Source organism: Vicugna pacos, chromosome 22 (assembly GCF_048564905.1).
Source record: "Vicugna pacos chromosome 22, VicPac4, whole genome shotgun sequence".
Lineage (NCBI taxonomy): Eukaryota > Metazoa > Chordata > Mammalia > Artiodactyla > Camelidae > Vicugna > Vicugna pacos.
The window spans coordinates 22,459,554-22,482,003 of NC_133008.1; the positions used below are offsets into that span (position 1 = coordinate 22,459,554).

A 22,450-nucleotide genomic window follows, 5' to 3' on the forward strand; every position below is an offset into this window, starting at 1 on the left:
CTCCTGGGTCTGAGTATTGAGCCACAAGTACTTTCATGGGCCCCCACTTCACAGATAAAGAGATTGAAGCATAGATAGAGAGGGTTCCTTGTCTAAAGCCACACATCTAGAAGGGGCAGGACCAGGATTTCAAGGCCAGTGCTGTCAGAGGCCAGATTCAGATGCTGGGTTCTAATGTTTACATTGCTCTGTGGTAGGAAAATGGACTGAACCACTGCTCAGTCATAAGCGTGGCTAGCTCACCGGTTCCTTCTCGGGGGCAATTCTGCTCCCCAGGGCACCCTGGGAAGTGTTTGGAGACTTTTTATTTGTTGTTACAACTGGTGACCAAGGTGCTACGGCATCTGATGGGTGGAGACCAGGGATGCTGTTCAACATCTTACAGTGCCCAGGGTGGCCCCCACCAGACAGAATGGTCCAGCCCCCAGTGTCAGTCATGCATGGCTACGGGCACCATTGGAGAAGACTCGGGAAGGGGATTATATTGGCTGAGAATGAGGACCCTGCTTTTGACTTCTCCTTGAGTTCAATCTGTGTGGAAAAATAAGAGCTGGTGCCCCAAAGAGAAAATATTTGCCAATAGTTTGAACAAACACAGCCCAAGGTTCTCTGTTGATTTGTCCTTTGCTGAGGAGAGAGAGAGACCGAGTTACACTGAAGAAAACATCAGCCCAGATATTAGGAGACCAGACTTTCCGAATGCCCTCGGGTCAGTCCCTTTCCTGCTCAGTTTCCCCACATGTAAAATGGTGGGAGAGACATTGAAATCAGAGCCAGTGCAGAGAATCCAGGATTTGGTTTCCACTTCAGTGGGACAGAGCATGAGGAGACAGGTTTGTTTTTCTTCTCTTTTCTTTCTTTTTTTCCCCTTCATTTTTTGTGACTCACTCACTGTGTGACCTTGGAAATGTGAACTCAAACTTCTCACTTTGAAAATGAAACTGAAGCCCAGAGTGGGTGGGAACTTTCTCAACTTCAGCATGACCAGAGCTCAAACAACTGGCACAGTGGGTCTGAAACACAAAACATCTCCCTGCCCCAGAGATGCCAAAAACCAAAATCTCCATTCTGAGATATAACTGCCTTTGCCTCTACTACGGCAGACATCACTAATCAATCACCATACTATCTGTGATTTGTCCATGCCCCTCTTTCCCCTACCTCCACTGCCATAGCTATTCCATCATGCCTCCTCTAGCAGTAAAACCCACAGCCTATAGATTTGAGCTGAATATGTGGTTACTCACACAAAGGCCATATTTCCCAGGCTCCCTTACAGTCAAAAATGGCCAAGTTCCCACTAGTGAGACATGAGCAGAAGTAGTAAGTTCTGCTTCTGGGCCATCCCTTGAAAGGAAAAGGTCTTCCATCTACTTCTTCCCACTTCCCACTGGATGGAATGCCACTGTGGTGGTCGGAGCTAGAGCAGCCATTTGGGGCCATTAAGTGGAAGCCTCACACTGAAAATAGCAGAGCCACGAGATTGAAAGATTCTGGGTCCCTGACACCCTAAAGACACCGTATGACCTTTACTTATGCCTGGACAGTTGTGTGTGAGAGAAATGAACTCCTGTTTTATTTGAGCCAGTGCTACTTTGGCCTTTGTTACAGCAACACAACATGTCTCATAACCCATACACATTCTTTCCTATTAAACCAGGTACAGTCTCAGAATCCTCCTCACCACAGCATTCCAGTAGCTGACTCTAAATCAACTCTTCCATGCATTGTATTTAGCGGCCCTTAGAATTTCTATTTGGGCAGCACTGTGCCTTGGAAGCGTAGCTTTCCCTACAAGGCCACGTGGCACAGAAATGGCCTAAGTCATAAGAGCTAGTACTTGAATCACAAGCTGATTGTATTCAATGGCCTCAGGATTAATGTGAGAGATTGTGGGCAGGCAGATAAAGGGATGGATGAATGGAGGTGGACTGGTGGATAAGTGGACAGAGAGAGGCCTGGTTGGATGAGTGCATGAGTGGATGGATGAGTATTAGATGGTAGGTGGATAAACCATCTGATAGGTGAGTGGGCGAGTTGATGAATGGCTGAGTTGTGTGGATGGGTGGTGGGTAAGTGAGTAATAGAAGATGGCAAGATGGGAGAAATGGAAGGATGAGTGGTGTGGAGAGAGGGGTGGAAGGAAGGACGACTAAGGAAGTATGGATGACTGGGGGTGGATGGATGGATGGAAGGGAAGGAAGGAGGTGGATGAAAGGACAGACAGATGGAAGGAAGGAAGGAAAGGGAGGAAGAAGGGATGGATGGATGGATGGGTGACAAGTGGATGGAGAGACCCCTCTGGTCCCTCTGACATCTGGTGTCCCAGGGAGGACCTACAAGTTCCTCCAGCTTCCCAGGGGCCAGTGGGGCACCAACCCCTGGCTACCAGACTTCCTAGCTGGAGCCTGTAAACTGCAGAAGCCGTCAGTCAGATGGGCACGGAGCTCTTGGAGCCGAGACCCCAGGGGCATCCCCTCGCTCCGGGCTCATTAGCAGTATTTACACAAGTAATCTGCAGTCCCTAGGGGGCAGAGGGAGCTGAGTCAGCATGAGACAGCAGGGGCAGGCCCTGATGGCACCCCTGGGGCTTCCCGGCTGGCAGAGGGGAGCCCCAGAGAGCAGCCCGAAACACCTGTGAGCCACTTGCCCCAGCCAGGTAAGGACTGGCAGGATTTTTGCTAAGCTGGGGAGACCCACCTTTGTGACAGCCAGTGAGGGTGGCCAGGAGGGGTCCTCCCGGGGGCTGGAGGAATCCTCCGAGGGGCACCAGCACGGGGTGTGGGCACACCCGGAACCAGCTCTGCGCCTGTTGGCATAGCTGTCCCACCAGTGCCGGGTGTGAGGTGGCGAAGAAATGGAGTCTGGCCAGGAGTTCTGTATACAGGACACTTCTCTCTGCAACAGAGGGGATACCGGTTAAGGGGAAGGGCACTGCTTCCCCAGGATCAAGCCCCCGTTCTGTCGTCCACTCCTGCCCCTTTTTCTGTTCTCCAGACACACAGGCTCCTACTTCAAGTGCAGGTTTCCAGCCTCTAGGCCTTTGCCTGTGCTGTTCCCCTTTTCTCATGCCAATCACCTCGTCATCCTCATCTTAACTCAAAGATCACTTCCATAAAAAGCATCCTTCAGCCCAACCCTCCGATCCCCTCCCTCCCCTCCCCCAGATCAGTTACAATTTGACATTTTGTTACACATTTATTTGATGGCTCAGCCTCTCCCTGCCCCAACCCCTCCACACTAAGTGCTAGACCATGGGTCTCCCGAAAACAGAGGTGATGCCGGTCTTGTTCATTGCTGCGTTCTGAGTGCCTGACACCCCACAAGTGTCTGTTAGAGAAATAACGATCATTTCCCCAGCCCATCATAGTTACGGAGTGGGTTAGCATCCTGTGGCTGCTGTAACAAGACAACCTGAGGGGCTTCAAACAACAGAACTTTCTTCTTGCACAGTTCTGGAGGCCAGATGTCCGAAATCAAGGTGTTGGCAGGAGGCAGGGCTGTGCTTGCTCCAGAGGCTCTAGGGAAGGATGCTTCCTTGCGTCTTCCAGCTTCTGGGGTCTCCAGGCATCCTTGGCTTGTGGCCACATCCCCCAACCTCTCTTTTTTTAATTTTTAATTTTTTATACAACTGTAAAAGGTATGAACCCTCCCTTTACAGTTATTACAAAATACTGGCTACATTCCCCGTGTTGTACGGTACATCCTTGTAACCTATTTTACACCCAATAGTTTGTACCTCGCACTCCCCCCATATTGCCCCTCTCTCCTTCCCTCTCCCCACTGGTAACCACGAGTTTATTCTCTATATCCGGAGTCTGCTTCTTTGTTATATTCACTAGTTTGTTGTATTTTTTAGATTCCACATATAAGTGATATCACATGGCACTTGTCTCCCTCTGTCTGACTTAGTTCACTTAGCATAATGCCCTCCAAGTCCATCCATGCTGCTGCAAGTGGCAAAATTTCATCCTTTTTATGACTGAGTAGTATTCCATTGTGTATCTACCACATCATCTTTATCCAGTCATTGGTTGATGGGCAGTTTGGTTGCTCCCACATCTTGGCTATTGTAAACAGTGCTTCTATAAACATTGGGGTGCATGTATCTTTTCAACTGAGTGTTGTTGTTTTTTCAAGTAAATACCCAAGAATGGAGTCGCTGGGTCATATGGCCGTTCTATCTTTAGTTTTTTGGGAAGCCTCCACACTGCTTTCCACAGTGGCTGCATCAACTTACATCCCCACCAGCAGTGTGAGCGGGCATGGCCCCAGTCTCTACCTCTGTCTTCACGTGGCCTGTTCCTCTCTGCATTTGCTTCTTTTCTGGTTCATGTCTCCCTCTGTTTCCCTCTTATAAGGGCACTTGTGATTACACTTTGGGTCCAGCTAATCACTTTTTTTCCCCCATGAGGTAACAGTCACAGGTTCCAGGGATTAAGAGGTGACTACATCTTGGGGTGGGGGGAGGGCCAAATTTTTCTGCCTCCCACATAGAGGTGTTCTCATTATTACCCCAAGTGTATAAAGGGGAAAATTGAGGCATGGAGAGGTTAAGCAACTTACACAAGGTCACACAGCCAGTTAAGAGGCAGGAATCTGACCCCAAAAGTTTGATTCCAATCGCCAGTGAAGAGCAAGGACACTGGAGGGAGACAGTTCATTTTGTCCCTGTTGTTGGAGTGTCCTAACTGTGGGGCCTGGGGCAGCGGTGACAACACCCTGTGCCTTGGTTTGTGGGTGGGTGGAATAGGGCAGGGCCAGGACCAGGGGCAAGTGCTCCACTGACCACGGGTGCAAAATTTAAGGTGGTGCCAACAAACTCAACTGTCAAGATAAATACTATCTTACAATGTAATTTTTTTTAAATCAAAATGAACGCCCCTCAAGTCCATTTTGAACAAAATGTCAGTCTTTTAAACAAAAACAAGGTCAGAAATGGCACCATGCCCAGGCATCCTGGAGCCTGAGGCAACAGGAGAGATCGGGAATGCAGATCTGCTTTCAGGAGCTGGCCGAAAGTGCTGGAATGAGGCGAGAGTGCGTGGTTGCTCCCACTCCGCTCCGCCATCTGGCGGCAACATTCATTTCTACACTTTCTCGAGCTGGACAGCCCTAGGTTGTCAATCAAGGGATAAGGCAAAGAACCTACTGTGATTTGAGCGTTTACATCTTCCCTTAAACTGGGCAGTTGTACCCAACACTGTTTTCCTGGGAAATCACTCCCTTCGAGCTTTAAAACTCCTGGGGAGCGTGAGTGCACGAGGAAGGTGTAACTGATCATGGGCACCCCCATCTTTCACTGGGGCGGGATCCTAGACACACTTTAACTCTGTCCCACATTTCCAGATGAGGGAAGCAAAGGTTCAGTGCAGAAACGGCTCATCCAACACCGTTCTTGTCAACAACATCAGCGCTGTCACGTGACAGTAACAGGTTCCTTGGATGGCGACAGGCTGTGCATGAACTGACTTGCAAATCTTTCCCAGCAGCCCTGGGTGGGAGGGTCAGCTAGCAGCCCTGTTTTGCAGATGGGAGAACTGAGGGCTGTAAGGTGGCGATGGGGGTGGGGTAGGGGTGGGAATGGTAAGGGACTTGAGAAGTCACACTGCTGGTAAACGGCAGAGCTCAGATTTGAATCAACATGGTGAGGCTTAAAGTCCATGCTTATGGACTGGTTTATGTGGTAGGGGTGAACATTTGGCCAGGAGCAGGTAGATGACATCCCTACCCTTCCGGAGTTCAGAGTTCAGTGGAACAGACAAATGATGCAGAAGAAAGCCAGCAGAAATAATAACGAAGAGTTAAGCTAGATGGAAACAGCGTGCAGTGATGGGAAGTGCAGGGGCTGGTGGCGGCCGGGGCTGTCCAGCTTCAGTGGTGGCCAAACAGGCTTCTCTGACAAAGTAGCATTTGGCAGCTCTGACAGAGCTGTGGAAGGCATCTCGGAAGTAAGCACCTTCATAAAAACCCTCAAATCAAAACCAGCTGGGAAATGCATGATAAAAACCATCCTGACCACTTCACACTCATTAGGATGGCCATTATTCTTTTTTTATCCAGGAAATAAGAAGTGTTGGCAAGGATATAGAGAAACTGGAACCCTTGTGCCTTGTTAGTGGGAATGTAAAATGGTGCAGCCATTATGGGAAATGGTCTGGCAGTTCTTCACAAATTAAACACTGAATGACCGAATGATTTAGCAATTCCACATCTGGGTATATATCCAAAAGAATTGAAAGCAGGGTCTCAAAAAAATCAGTGTATACCCACGTTCACAGCAGCATCATTCCTTATTAGCAAAAGGGAGAGACAACCCAAGTGTCTATTGACTGGTGAATGGATGAGCAAAATGTGATTCATCCACACAGTGGAATATTATTCAGTCTTAGAAAGGAAGGAGACTCTGACCCAGGTGACAACATGGATGAACGTTGAGGACATTATGCTGAGTGAAATAAGCCAGCCACAAAAGGACAAATACTGCACGATTCCACTTATAATGAGGTCCCTAGAGCGGACAAATTCATAGAGACAGAAAGATGGTGGGTGCCAGGGGCTGGGGGAGGGGGAATAAGGAATTAGAATTTAATGAGGACAGAGTTTCAGTTTGAGAAGACAAAAAAGATCTGGAGATGGATGTGGTGATGGTTGCACAACAACGTGAATGTACTAAATGCCCCTGAACTGTGCAATTCAAACAGTTGATTTTATATTACGTGTGTTTTGCCACAGTTTTTAAAAACAAAAACAAGCAAACCAAATACCATCCTGGACAGAGTATTAACGGAAGACTCAGAGACTCTTCTAGCTCTAGGGCAGAGGGTGGGTCAAACCCAGCTCAGTGACTTGCCCTGAGAACTAAGAATGGTTGAATCAATGTTTGTCATTGGTGCGATGACCGGAAATAACTTTGAACCCCAGCTGAGCAAAATGTTATCCCCCAGAACAAGAATTCCCTTCTTCTTTCTCATGAGTCGACCCAACTTACGAAAGAGTTGTGCTCAGTTATTAGCAGTCTATTTTGAATTTCATCAGTAAAAAAGAGATCTGTGGGAACATGTTTTCTTCCTGGTTATATTAAGTGGCGACACAATTTCCTTGATTTTGCCTGAGATACCTCCCATCTACCCCTTCTAGAATAAGATGTTGAGCTGGGGCGAGGGTGGGCACTGCCTTGGTAGTTTTCACTCCTAAGCGCTCCCAGCTTCAATTCAGAATTCTAGAAGCTGGAGCTGGAGGAAATCCCACAGGTGTAGACTGGAAAGGTGTGTGAGTTAATGCGAATCCAGGTAGTGCCTCAGTGAGGAGAGTGGCCTCCTAGAAGGTGCAGAGTGGACCACTCCCCACCACCCCTGCCAGGCCGGTTGGACTCACCCATGCCTCGGAGCTCCACGGCTGGGCGGCACAGCTGGAGGGCTTCCCGGACCAGGCCAACCTCAGGACAGTCCATGTGAGGGGCACACAGGTCAAAGTCATCCAACAGGCCCTCAATGCCCGCGGAGATGCCTCGGCAGGAAATCCAGTTCATGCTGCCTGTGGGGAGAAGGGGGTGCTGTGGGGAACACGCATCTCCCCATTTCTCCCTGGGGTTCTCACTCTCGGCACTGCTAACTTTTGGGGCTGGATCATACTCTGAGAGGGGTGAGAGGGAGCATCTGTGCACTCTAGGGTGTTGATCAGTGTCCCTGGCCTCCACTCACTCAATGCCAGTGGCATTCCCCAGCCAGGATAATCAAAAACACAAACATTGCCAAGTGTCCCTTGGGAAGCAGAGTCACCCCTGGTTGAGAATCACAGGAATGAATAGATGGATGGATGGATGGATGGAGAGATAGATAGATAGATAGATAGATAGATAGATAGAAAGAAATGGTAGATAAACAGAGAGAGATTACAGACTGATAGACAAATGGATGGATGGATGGATAGATATAAAATGAAAGACAGATAGATGGTAAATAGAAGTGATAAATATGATAGGTGAGATTTTTATATTTATATACACATACAGAGAGAGATGATAGATCATAGATAGATGTGGATAGATAGGGAGATAGACAGACAGACAGACAGACACAGTAGGTAAACAGAGAGAGATGGTAGATGATAGATTGACAGATAGACAGACACTGGGTCTCTCTCATTCTATGGCAAAGTTTCTCACCCTCTGCGCTATCCGCTAGCACTCGGTCCAGCAGCACCTCTCCCCCAATCATGACAACCAAAATATCTCCAGATATCACCAAGTGTCCCCCAGAGTTGGGGTGGGGGATGGTGGCGCAGAACCGCCCAGTGCCTTAAAAAGAGCTGAGGATTTTGACCTTCGACCTTCCCCGTTGTCAGGCTCCGGAAGGTGGGAGCATGGCAGAGGGTCAGGGACCCGCTCAACCCGCTCCAAGACTGGGATGGCCCTTACCCAGCACCTCCTGCTTCAGCTCCTCTATGCGGCCCGAGTGGAGCAGGTGATAGGGCAACTCCTTCAGCTTCCGCAGGTTTGCAACCGTGTCTGAGAACCACAGGGGCTGAGGGGCCACCTGCAGAGGAGGAGGGGGCTGGCAGCCAGGCCACTAGGACATAAACTTATTCATTCGCTCCACTAACATGGGCCGGGCACCAGGTGATGCTGGAGGGGACAGGGATACAATTCCAGACAGAGATACCTCCCCCCAACAGGCTAGGCTGGGACAGGTGGAGCTTGGGGCCAAGGGAATCCAAGAGGCATTAAAGCTGGGTCTCGCAGGACAAGTAGGAACCAGTCTGGTGAAATGTGTCAGAAACAATGGCATTTCAGAGCAAGAGAACACCATGTACAAAGGCCCGGAGGGAGGACACTGGTGTGTCAGGGGAAATGGGAGCATGAGTTAAAACTCTGATGGGAAGTGCGAGGGTATAGCTTGGTGGTAGAGCATGTGCTTAGCATGTACACAGTCCTGGGTTCAATCCCCAGCACCTCCATTAAAATAAGTAAATAAATAAACCAAATTACCTCCCCCCAAAATAAAAGCAAACAAACAATAAATAAAATATTTTAAAAAAAATCTCTGGGACCTTGGGAATATGCTTCTGAATGTTATGATTTTGTTTTCTCTGGAAAGTTGAGGAGGGGATGGAGTTGTACATCCTTCATCTGCAGCTCCCCACACCACAAATAATGCTCAGGGGCTGAGGGGACATCTCACCCTCCATGGGAAGAGAAGAGAAGGTCGTAAGGGTGTTTAGGGTGGAAATGAGGGAAGGAAGGATACGTGTGGTCCTAGCCAGGCCCTCCCTGCCTTGTGGAGGCTGCGAGTGGGGACCAGGGGTCTTGAACACCTCACCTTACGGTCCAGGTTCAGGGGCTTTCCCACGAGAGGCAGGGTGATGAGTTTCTTGGTGCCCTGGCTCCAGGCCCCTGAGAAGAAGTCGGCTAAAACTCCATGACTCTTGGCTTTCTCGGGCCCGGACAGGTAGCGCTCCCGGACCACCTCAGCCAGCTGTCTGCAGACAGGGGACATTGGCTGATGGATCTGGGGCACCAGATGAGCTCAGAGGTGATCACTGGCCTTCCAGGAGGTGGTTCCCAAATGCAAGTCCATCCTAAACCACCTTCCAGATGCTCGCTGGCTCAGCTGACCACAGGTACGATTTTTTTACCTACCATTTCTCTCTATATTGGCCCATCTTTCTTTTTTTTTTTTCTTAAATAAATGCACTTTAAAAAAGGGACACTTGGAACTTATTTACAAAACAGAAACAGACTCACGGACATAGAGAACAAACTTACAGTTACCAGGGGGGAAAGAGGGTAGGGAAGGATAAATTGGGAGTTCAGAATTTGAAGACACTAACTACTATTTATAAAATAGATAAACACCAAGGCCCTACTGTCTAGCACAGGGAACTATATTCAATACCTTGTAATAGCCTATAATGAAAAAGAATATGAAAAAGAATTATATATGTATAACTGAATCACCATGCTGTATGCCAGAAATCAACACATTGTAAACTGATGATACTTCAATTCAAAAAAGTTTTTAAGAAATATTTGAGTTCCTCAATAAGTTAAACATAGAGTAAGTTACTGTATGAGCCAGCAATTTCACTCCTGGGTACATACCCCCGAATAACTGAAAAATAGGTGTTCAAACAAAAACTTGTCTTCGCACATTCACAGCAGCACTCGTCATAACCACCAAAAGGTAGAAACAACCCACGGGTCCATCAGCGGATGCACAGATGAATAAAATGTGGTCCATCCCTACACGGAATAGTGTTCACCCATAGAAAGGAGTGAAGCACTAATACATCCCATAATGTGGATGAACAACAAGAACGTTATGCTGAGTGAAATAAGCCAGACACAAAAGATCACATCGTGTGTGATTCCATTTATACCGAAATGTCCGGAACAGGTAGATCCATAAAGAAAGCAGTTCAGTGGTTGCCAGGGGCTGGGAGAGGGAGGATGGGGAGTGACAGCTAACAGGGCTGGGGTTTCCTCTTAGGGTGATGGAAACGCTCCAGAAATAGATAGAGGTGATGGTTGTACAACACTGTGAGTGTGCTAAATGCCAGTGATTGTTCACTTTCAAATGATGAATTTTATATTGTGTCAATTTCTCCTTAATTTAAGAAAACAAGTTAGCTGTGTTAGAGCGGGCGGTGTAGAGACGCTTGAATGCTGGACTTGATTCCCTGGGAATGGGGAGCAAAGAAGGATCTGGAGCAAAGAGGAGCCCGGACAGTGAGTCCTTGCTCTTGCATCTCATCCAGGGTCATCAACCTGCTCCACCCACCTGTAGGCGATGGCCAGGAGTGTGAAGCCATCCACCGGCCGTCTGGCCAAGCAGTTACCCAGATCCCGACGCAGCCTCACCCACAGCAGGGGTGGGAACCGCAGCAGCTCTTTGCTGGGCGGGTTCCAGTCCTGATACACAGTCTGCAAGACCTCATCATCCAAGGACAGCACGTCCTTCAGCTCTGCCTCTGAGAGCCCGTGCCTGCAGGGAGGAGGGATGGGCATTGGAACACACCTGTGTCTCCTGGATTTGGAGGATGCAGAAGCTGAAGGAGGGACAGACATGGCAGGCTCTGTGGCGTCCTGTACATCGGTTACCAAAGGGTTCACAGTGCGGATCGGTATGTGGACAATGCCCACGCCCAGCTGGTACCAACACCCGGCTACCGCCGTACCCATCAAGTAAGACATTTCCTGATCTTTCCTTCTCACACACACCTACAGAACCCTGAACCATCCCCTCCTGCATCTCAGACAAGTCAGGCAGCACAGGAAGGGAGAGGGGAGGTAACTTTGGGAAATAATACAGAAACCAAGAGTGCCCACCCCATGTTTTCTTACCTGAGAAAGGAAATAGCTTTAAATAGAATGAGCAATCGAAGTTTTTGTGCTAGACTGTGAGAGCACCCTTGTCTATTCTGCCATGTGAGGTTTCAGTGGAAAATGATTGTCTTTGAACCAGGAAGCAGGCTCTCACCAGGCACCAAATACGCTGGTGCCTTAATCTTAGACTTCCCAGCCTCCAGAACTATGAGAGGTAGATTGTTCAGAAATCCAACCAGTCTTAGGGCATTTTTGTTATAGCAGCCCACAAGGACTAGACAGAGGTGTAGCCATACAGTGGAATATTATTTGACCATAAAAGGAACAAAGTACTGGTACTCACCTCAATGTGGATAAACCTTGAAAATATCATGCTGGGTGAAAGAAACCAGGCACAAAAGACCACATATTGTATGATCACATTTACATGACTGTCCAGAGCAGGATCCACAGAGACAGAAAGTAGACTCATGGTTGCCAGGGGCGGGGGGAGGAGGTATGGGGAGTGACTACTAATGGGGATGGAGTCTCCTTTCAGGAACGATGGAAATGTTCTGGAACTAGATAGAGGTGATCATGGTACCACATTGTGAATGTACTAATGCCACTGGATTGTAGCATGTTAACATTTTAATTTCACCTCAGTTAAATCATCTCACTCTGCTAAATGCAATGAGGAATGCTGAATTGGCTCCAGGACCAGAAAAATGACATTGGTGGAAAAACTGGTGAAATCCAAGTCAAGTCTGGAGTCAAGTTCATAGTCACACACCAACGTTAAAGTCCTCGTTTTGACAGCAATGCTATGGTTATGTTGGATGTTAACCCGAGAGGAAAATTGGGGGAAGGATCTAGAAGAACTCTATATGATCTTTGCATCTCCTCTGTAAATCCAAAATTATTCCTAAATAAAGGTTTATTTTTAAAAAAATTCTCATTCTTGCCTCCTGGGAGAAGGGATTTGATGAGGGATGAACACAGAGGCATGGAGACAAATCAGGGGCTGGGGCACTCGTTAAGGTGGAGAGGGGGATGACCTGGAACAAGGTGAGGTAGTTGGAAATGGAAATAATGGTTAGTTCTGGATGTTTTAGAGGCAGAGCCAAGAGGACTTGCTGACTATGGAGGGTGGTGGGATGTTGAAGGAGAGGAAACGAGAATGATTCCTGGTTATGCAGAAGGTGATTACATTACTAAATGGGAAACCATGGATGGGAGTAGGTTTGGGGGGCAAGAACCTTTGCTAGACACATGCTACCATCATACTTGGGAGAAATGCGCCCACTCAGCTGCTGGCAACTACCAACCTGCTTTTTTGTCTCCTTGGGTTTACCAATTCTGGACATTTCACGTAAGTGGGATCATGTCATATCATCTGTGCTCAACACTGACAACCCTGCCTGGGCGCGTGCCTCAACCCAGTCTGTCCAGGCTTCAATAGCAGGAGTCTACAATAGGGGGCAGGAGACCCAAAAGGGACATAAGAGCAGGTGAAGACCTGTGAACAATCCTGGGGGAGGGGCAGTGCCATTTTCCTGTCCTCTCCAAAGCTGCTCACTGCAATCTTAGGACCTGTCCCTCTTTGCACCTTCTCATCTAAGTTTGCAGCTGAATCTCCAACCCAGCTGGAGGGAGGCAGGGCAGAGAGCATTCCTCCATTTGTCAGATGGGAAAACTGGGGTTTCTATATTCATGTCCCTGAATGGCCAAGAGAAGAGGAATTCAACTTCGTCCCTGCTCTTGAAGATTTTGTGTCTCATCAAGTCTAGATCTATGATGTCCAATACAGTGGACACCAGCCACACATGGGCACTTAAACTCATTAAAATGAATAAACTTTAAAATCTAGTTTCTGGGTTGCATAAGCCTCCTTTCAAGGGTTCAATTGCCACATGTGACTCATGGTTACTGTGTTGGACAGTGAACACAGAGCATCGTCCTCACTGTCAATGTTCTATTGGATGGAACTGGAAGATTCTCTCTGTTGGAGAGACTGGAAGATGTATCCACAGTCACAGCCAAACCACTAAGTTGAGAGCCTTTCTCTGCCCCCAAAGACATCTCCTTAACAACCTGGACCCAAGGGAGGCACCTCACCTGCTCGCCACATAGGACTCACCTTGCCTGCATTGCAGACCTGCATTTGATCCTGGCTGAGGGATCATGGCCAGTGAGGTACCTTCACAAGCATGATCTCATTACTGCTTCCAGCAGCCGTAGAGAACGGATGCTCTTCCAGTCATTCCCTCTGTAAAGAGGGGGCCTGGTGAGGCCACAATGCATCCCTGGCACAGCATTTTTCAGCCTCCTGCTGTTGACAATAAGGGTGGGATGGCTCTTTGTCATGAGGACTGTCCTGTAGTTTGTAGAATGTATAGCAGCATCCCTGGTCTCCAGTCACTAGGTGTCAGTAACATGATAGGGACACGACAGATAGACAGATATGATAAATGATGGTATATAGACAGATGTAGAGGGGAGGACGTAGCTCAGTGGTAGAGCATGTGCCTAGCATGAATGAGGTCCTGGGTTCAACCCTCAGCACCTCCATTAAAATAAATAAATAAATAAATAAATAAATAAATAAATAAATAAATAAATAAACTTAATTCGTCCTCCTCCCAGGAAAAAGATAGGTGTAGATAGGTGGATGGGTGGATGGACAGACAGATATAATAGATTATAGATAGATATGACAGATTATAGGTAAATATAGATAGATAAATAGCTGAATGGGTGGATAAATAGATATTATGATAGATGACAGAGAGACAGGGAGACAGAGGGAGAGACAGCCAGACAGGGTCTCTGTCACGCTATGGCAGGGTTTCTCATCCTCAGTGCCACTGACATCTGGGGCTGCATCATCCTCTGGCGGGGGCTGGGAGGGCATCTTGTGCACTGCAGGGTGTTGAGCAGGGTCCCTGGTCTCCACCCACTAGATCCCAGCAGCCCCCCATCCCCTAGTCATGACAATCAAAATGTCTCCATTGTTCAGTGTTCACCTGGGGGGGCACAGAATGTCCCTGGGTAAGAACACTGGTCTAGAAGAACTCAAATCTGCCCCGAGAGCCAGGTGCTCAAGCATCACTCTAGGCTAACTCCATGTGTAAACATAACATATTTTCATGGAAGAAGAGGAACCGAAATCACTCACCCTTCATAAATCACCTCCCTTGCCAGCCCTGGAGGACAAGTGGTTCTCCATCCCAGGGGACTCCTGGCTTTACTAACTGAACCAGACATGCAGCCAAGAAGGCCAACTGATGTCTATCTCCCTGGATTTTGCAACCAGGACTCAAGAAGGAGCCAGCATGGTGGTACCAGATCTCCGAAATGGGAGCTCATGATGCCAGCAGAAGCTCATGGCAGGCAGGCTACACTTACAGAGGAGAAAGGAAGAGTCTGGAACAGAAGATGACGTGTAGAGAGGACCCAGAAGGAGAGGGGATGAGAACCCTCTCCTGATTCTGCAGGTTTCCAGTTCCCATGGCAACCCCACCTTCCATGTAGACTTCATCAGTTTGGCCTGATGGCCCACTCTCTTATTCTGGAGCATTCCCCGGTCTGTCTTTGAGCTCCCTGTAGAGTCCAGGCCAGTCCCCCACTCTGGGGGCATCAGTCACAAAATCTGGGGTGCAACATGACATCTGAGCTTCGCCCTCTGGAGCTGGCTAAGGTGTTCGTCCTCCCTTCCTGCATTCCTTGGGCTTCCCCATGGCTTTGGCATAAACCCTTATTCCTTACAAGATAGCATAAGAGGGTTTCTTTTCTTGACAAACAAACAAAAAGACCCCCTCACTGGGCTGATCGCCGCCTCTTTGACTGTTTTGTGGCAAAAGACAAAGGTCTTAAAGAGAAAACTGCCCCCCAAACTAAGAAGAAACAAAACTGCATTGTCTGGCATTTCTGAGGATGGGCTTGAGTATCTTCTGACAGCCGTTCGCATTGAGGCAAAGCTTCACTGCTTTATGTGCCGGCTAATTGGCTCCATCCCACCCTCCCGGGGGATGCTGGGTGTGTCTGATGAACACACTCCTCTCTCCTGCTCATTATTTCTGACTCACCTTCCACACCTGGCATCTCTGACCATCATGACCCAGGTTGATCGGAGTTTGAAGCCCTGAGACTTTCGCTGAGCTGGAGAAACCACGTTTATTATTTTTTTTAATTTTGTTTTTTATTGAAATGTAGTTGATGTACAATGTTAATTTCAGGTGTACAGCAAGGCAATTCAGTTATGAGGAGCAAGTGCATTTAAATATTCATTCCTTTACACAAATGAACTTATTTACAAAACAGAAACACACTCACAGAGAAAACAAAATTATGGTTACCAGAGGGGAAAGGGGGTGGGAAGGGATAAATCGGGAGTTTGAGGTTTGTAGATACTAACTACTATATATAAAATAGATCAACAAACAAGTTTCTTCTGTACGCAGGGAACTATATTCAATATCTTGTGTAAGCTATATGAAAAAGAATATGAAAACGAATATATGTATGTACATGTATGACTAAACATTATGCTGTACACCAGAAATTGACACAACATTGTAAACTGACTATACTTCAATAAAAAAGAAAAGAAAAAATAAAAATAATAGATATTCATTTCTTTAAATTATATAAACACATTGGAATCAGATTTTTCCTCTTTACTTTTTGCTGAATCTCATGCTACAAAGCCTGGAAGTGAATGTAGACCCATGCTTGTGGTCAATTCTTCAGAGAAATTTGCCTTACTTCTTTTTATTTTTTTGCAGGGGGGTAATTAGGTTTATTTATTTTTAATGGAGGTACTGGGGATTGAACCGAGGGCCTCATGCATGCTAAGCACGCATTCTACCACTGAGATATACCCTCCCCCTTAGAGAAATTTGCTTTAAAACGATTTTTCTGACATCTCCCCACACTTTGCTTATTAATTACAAAGGGGAACGTTGCAAATTTACAGTAGGAGAAAAAAATCCGTGCCCAGGAATGTCCAAACATCACCTAAGTTTAACCTGAACATCATCACGAGGAGACAGACCAACCCAGATGGAGCAACGATGTACCAATTCCCCTCCACCCCAAGTGTGGTCCCTGGACCAGAAGCGTCAGCACCGCCAGGGAGCTTGGGAAAAATACAAGACCTGAGGTTTCAACCCCAGACCTGCTGAATCAAAGTCTTGATTCAAAACCAAGACCTGAGATGTGCATACCCATGGAGGGTTAAGGAGTGCTCAGCTGCAAAACAGCTGGCTTGGACTCTTCAAAGGGACAAAGACAGATGGTAGAATGTTCCAGATTAAAGGATGCCAAAGAGACTTGACAACTCAATGCAACATGTGATCCTGATTGGGGCCAAGGAGGGGGGACAGTTATAAAGGACATTTTTGAGACCATTGGCAAATTTTGACTATAAACTGTGTATTAAATAACATTATTGCATCTATGATACATTTCCTGAGTGTTATCATTGTCCTGTGGTGATGCAGGGTTCTGATTGTCCTTGTTCTTGGGATATATGTGAAGTACTTAAGGGTAAAGTGGAGTGGTGCCTATGATCAACTCTCAAATGGTTCAGGGAAGAATTATATGTGTGTGCATGTGTATGTGTGTGCATGTGTGTACACAGAGACATGATAGATAGATGGAAAAAAAGGAAGAGAGAGAGAGAAAAGAGATGGAGAGAGAGGGAGAGAGAAAGCTAATATGGCAAATTGGTGATTTCAGGGGGAGGGTGTATGGCAGTATTTCCCAACTAGGACCTATTCTGCCTGCAGGGGACACTTGGCAATATCCTGAGATATTTTTGTTGTCCCAGCTGGGGGCTACCACGAGCATCTGGTGGGTAGAAGCCTGGGATTCTGATCAACGTCCTACAGTGCACAGGACGGCACCGCCCACTGCAAAAACTGACCTGGCCCCAAATGTCAATAGCACCATGGCTGAGAAACTGATATATGAGTGCTCTTCACGTTATTTTTGCACTCTGGGAGTTCTTCTTCTAGTCTATCACTTGAAAGCATTTCTAAGTAAAATTCTTGCCAAAAAAAATACCCTAGACAAATGCATAAGGACCGAAAGCAGATTAGTGATTGCCAGGGGCTGGGGGAGGGGAATGGGGAGAGATGGTTAGGGCACAGGGTGTCCTGGTGGGGTGAAGAATTGTTCTGGAGATGGCTTGTGGTAGTGCCACACTGTGGATGTTCTAAATGCTGCTGAACTGTCCACCTTAAAAGAGAGAACTTTATGATATGAATTGTACTGGGTTGCATAGTGTTCCCCCAAATTCATGCCCATGGGAAACCTGAGTACATGGTCTTATTTGAAAGCAGTCTTTGGGGAAGTAGTCAAGTGAAGATGAGGTCATACTGGATGGAACTGAGCCTTAATCCCACGAGTGATGTCCTTCCAAGAAGAGGAAAATTCAGACAGAGAGAAGGTCACAAGTTGATAGAAGCAGAAATTGGAGAGATGTGTCTACAAGCCAAGGGATGGGAGGGTGGCCAGCAACACCAGAAGCTACGAGAAAAGTCTAGAATGGATTCTCCTCTAGAGCTGTCAGAAGGAGCATAGTTCTGCAGACAACTTGATTTCAGACTTTAGCCTCCAGAACCATGAGAGAATAAATTTCCATTGTTCTAAAGCACCCAGCTTGTGGCTTGTTATGACAGCCCCTTGAAAAGAGTGCATGCATTCTATCTCAATGACCAAAAGGTGAAAGTAACAGAGACTCACCGGGAAGACACGATGTAGCCCAGCACACGGGCCACCAGGAGCTGCCCGTGTGTCTGCTCCAGGCGGGCACACAGTTCGTGCATTGCTTCCTTAGCAGTGGAGGCTAGTGGGGCGGGCACGGTGAAGGAGGCCCATTTTCGGGCCTCCTCGAAGGCCAGCCTCAGCCGCCCTGGGTGCCCGCACTCTGGGAGGCTGGCCCAGAGCAGGTCCCTCTGCATGGGGCTCAGTGTCCTCCTCGAGGCTGCCAGCAGGAGCTGGATCATCTCTTGCCCTTGGTTTCCGGAGAGGGGTCTCACCTCCCAGTAGGCCCCTGGGTCCGTGAGCACCTGCCGCATCATGTCTAAAACCCCCTGCTGTCCTGAGCAGGCCGAGAGGATGAGGTGGACCCTCGGGGGGCACTTGGGAGGCAGCCAGGGGACCCTCCGAGCATGGTGAACAGAGTCCACCTCATCCACTGAGTCCAGCAGGATCACAAGGGACTCGAAGTTTCGGCAGGAGACGGTGTGGAGGAGGGTGTGGAAAAATTGGACCACCCTGGTGTGGGCCTCCAGGACCTGGGCAGGGGGCAGGGGTAGCCCATAGGCCAGGCACACCTGGAAGCAGATGCTCTGAAGTAGGCTGCGGGCATCGGAGCTCATCTGTGACGTCCCCAGAAGCCGCAGCATGGTCACCGTCTTGCGCCCGAGCAGCACCGGCATTTGCTCAGCCAACTTGCACATCAGAGCCGTCTTTCCAATGCCTGGGGGTCCAAAAATCACCAGAGGCGGGTGAGGGTGGCTGTCGCTCTCCCGGAGCCGCTGCCCCAGCTGGGCCAGGAGCTCCTGGCGCCCACAGAAGGTCCGGGTGGCCTCGGCACTCAGCCCCAGGTGGTGGCGGATCTCCTGGTAGAGCCACGCCAACTCCTGCCTGCCCACCTCTAGCTCCCGGAGGCACTCGAGGACCTGATGGTTAGCTCTGGCCACAAACTGCTCCCCAAGCTCCTTCAGGTACCGGGCATGAGCCTTGTTTTTGGGGTTCACCAGGTCTCGACTCCACGCCAGGTGGTGGGCCTTGAGAACTCCAGGCTGCATGTCGGCGATGCGCCCCTTAAGGCTGCAGAGAAGGTTCTGGGCGTCCATGTCCAGGCAACCGTCTGCGAGCCGGTCCACCATCTTGAGGGCACAGTCTTCCAGGATGTGTTTGTCGAGGTCTTGGATCTCTCTCAGGAAGACAGTCGCCCCCTGGTCCCTGTCTGTCGAGCTCAGCAGTCCCCGTTCAATTTCCCACTCAATGACTGCAAAGGTGGAAGAGATGGGAGAGAGTGTGGTCAGCTTTACGTCATCAGCAGGATCGAACAAGGACCCTTAGGAGACACATTCCTGGGATGGGAACATTGGTTCTCAAGCTTAACGTGTGCCAGAGTTACCTGGCATAACCGTAGACAACATGCAAACGAATGTGCTCGAGTGTGTTCCAATAATACTTTATTTACAAAAAACAAGCCGTGGGCCGGGTTTGGCCTGAGGACCGCAGTTTGCCAGAGTCTCCTGGGGGCTCACCAAAACCCACATGACTGGGCCCCGCCTCCAGAAGTTCCGATTCCGCACATCCAGGTGGGGACCCCTGGGTTTGCATTTCCAGCACATTCTCAGGCGATGCTGAGGCTGCCGTTCCAGAGGTCGCACTGGCGTAGCACTGATTTAGCTGTGATTAATCAATGAAACTGGTGTAGGCACCATAGAGATCGTGCGTGAGCAGCAGCTCCATCATAAAACAGTGCCACCAAACTCAAAAAGTTAACATGGCGTTACATAGGACCTAGCAATTTTGCTCCTAGGTAGGAACCCACAAGAGTCAGGGAGGACCCCAGGGGGAGACCTGGCAGCCTCACCTGACCGGTGGTAGCGGCGCCACTGCTCCTGGGTGATGAGGCCCAGCCTCCAGGCCTCCTGGGCTCCGGAACGCAGTGCAGAGTTCAGGGTGGCCTCCTCGGGCCCACGGGCCTCCCTGATGCCCAGGGACTGCAGCAGGTAGGTAGGGGGCACAGCGTTCTCGTCCTTCCGGAAGCGTCGTGCCACCAGCTCCAGGTCACGTGGCCTGGCAGTCAGCTGAGCCCTCAGTGCCTCCCACTCCTTCTCTTCAATCAGGGCGGGGATGGGACAGGGGCCGTACTGATCACCTATGAGGGCCTGGCAGAGAGGGGAGGGGCACGAGTTCAAATCTTGGCTTGGGCACTCAGCTCTGTGACCCTGGGCGAGGTACACCGTGCCCCTAAAACAGGCCTGCCAGTCATGCCACGGAGATAATTATAGTAATGTAAGCAGATAGGTTAGGAGGTCCCCAGAGAAGGAGAATCAGAAATGGCTTTCTTGACATAAGCGAAACCATTTTGGCCTAAACCATTTTGTTATCTCAGCCCAGCCACAGTGCTGGCCCTTCAACGGGTCTCAATAATCAGTGATCTTAAGGGAAGTGAGGCAGTGCAGGAACAAAGGAAAAACAGTCAAGAAACAATAGTTCAGCAATAAAACACAATCCTAATTTCTCCTCAAGGGATATACATAAAGATCTGTCTTTGAGTTCTGCAGGAATTAAGACCCCACACCCACGTAGGGGATGGAATGATGCTGTTGATCCCCCAGACTTCAATCAACTAAAGCTTGGACTCTGTCGACCTTTGCCCCAATTCTATGCTGAATTCTATTCTACTCAAGCTCCTTCATGAATATGCATACCCTCTTCACTTAAAAATTCCCCAATGTTGCTGTTCAGGGAGACACTGCTTTGGGAAAGGTCCCCAGTGATCTCCTCACTTGCTGCAAGTAATAATAAATCCTTCTCCTGATCTTCGGCTTGGTTGTGCCCCTTGGGTCACCACCAAGAGGCGAGCCCAGGTTTCAGATAACATTAAGAAGTGCAGGCAGAGCCTTAGAGGACCTTCATACAGAGGCACCTGAGAGCACGGGACATGGGACAAGTAAATTTTGAATCTGATGGAGCACTAAGTATCACAGAACCTTTTGCTGGAAAACTCCTGTGGTTTTGTGGGGCTGAATAATGGCAGAATGGAAGTGGTTCGAGGTCATGGGTTTAAGAGTCAACCAGGAAAGGGAGATGGTTAGATCCGAGCACAGAACCTCTGAGTTCTGAGCACAATCATCCCCCAGATCTATACTGAGCCAAGCCCATCACAGCTGCTCAACAGACATCAGGACATCAGTGACCAAGACAGTCTTGGTCCTAGACCGAGGAGTCTTTAGCAGAAGCTGGCATCAATCTAAGAATTGCACCAGTGTCAAAACTGCAGCTGTCAGAGCACTAGGAAGAGAGGGTAAGGTGGGTTACAAGTGGGCTGTGGAGTCACAGAAATTCCCCTGAGGGCATGAGGATCAAGCTGCAGAATAAGACATGAGAAGGAGTGCCCTGGATAGAGCAGTTGGCAAGCAGGGGAACAGCACGTACAAAGACCCTGGGGCAGGAAGTGTGGCAAAGGACCAGTACCCAAAAGCTGGGGTAGCTAAAGCACTGACAAGGAGGGGGCAGTAAAGAGAGATAAGGCCATCTGCTGGGAAGATTTTGTAGGGCTTGGTGAGATCTTAAGATTTTGATCTTACTGCTGAGAACACTAGGAGGCTCTCTTTCTGCCCCAGCATGCTTGGAGAAGGTGCAAACTGGAACACCAGAGAATTAGGCTGGAGGAGGCCAAGGACCTCAGGCTCAAAGTCTTGAGTTTCCTCATTATGTAAAATGGAAGTGTTGGGAAAATGGGGCTCAAGAGGATAATCATGTCCCAGGTCTCAGGCAAGTCCCCGGGACGCACCTCGCCAAGTGAGGGTCCTTGGCTTCGTGCAGGAAAGAATTCAAGAGCGAGCCATAGTAAAGTTGAAAGCAAGTTTATTTGGGGAGATACACACTCCATAGACAGAATGTGGGCTGTCTCAGAAAGCAAGTGAGGCCCCGGGAGATTCGGTTGTCTTGGAAGTTGAGAGCAGCCTAGGAGATACACATTCCATAGGCAGAATGTGAGCCATCTCAAAAGGAGAGAGGCCCCAGGGTGCGGGGTGGTCAGTGTTTATGGGCTGGGTAATTTCACCTGCTAACAAGTGGGAGGATTATTCTGGGGAAGTGGAGGGGATTTTCTGGAATTGGGCTACCACCCACTTTTTGGCCTTTTACAGTCAGCCTTGGAACTGTCATGGCACCTGTGGGTGTGTCATTTAGCATGCTAATGTATTATAATGAGCATATAATGAGGCTTAAAGTCTACTGGAAGTCAAATCTTCCACCATCTTGGGCTTACCTGGTTCTAATCAATTTATGTCTATCCTCAATGACTGTGTCATTCTTTTAATGGTTTTGTCCTGCCCCCTTCCCTCCTGTCTCAGAAGCAATCACCCCTCCCCTCTTCATTAGGTT

General features: G+C 48.7%; 1 protein-coding gene across 1 annotated transcript in view; it reads right to left on the minus strand.

Moving 5' to 3' along the window:
• The window catches only part of NWD1 (NACHT and WD repeat domain containing 1), a 52,176-nt gene that overhangs the window by 23,855 nt on the left and 5,871 nt on the right, over nucleotides 1-22,450 (minus strand). The window contains 7 exon segments of the mRNA XM_006199090.3: nucleotides 2,701-2,898; nucleotides 7,378-7,536; nucleotides 8,420-8,537; nucleotides 9,321-9,480; nucleotides 10,782-10,985; nucleotides 18,056-19,328; nucleotides 19,926-20,223. Coding sequence (XP_006199152.3) covers nucleotides 2,701-2,898; nucleotides 7,378-7,536; nucleotides 8,420-8,537; nucleotides 9,321-9,480; nucleotides 10,782-10,985; nucleotides 18,056-19,328; nucleotides 19,926-20,223 — 2,410 coding nt within the window.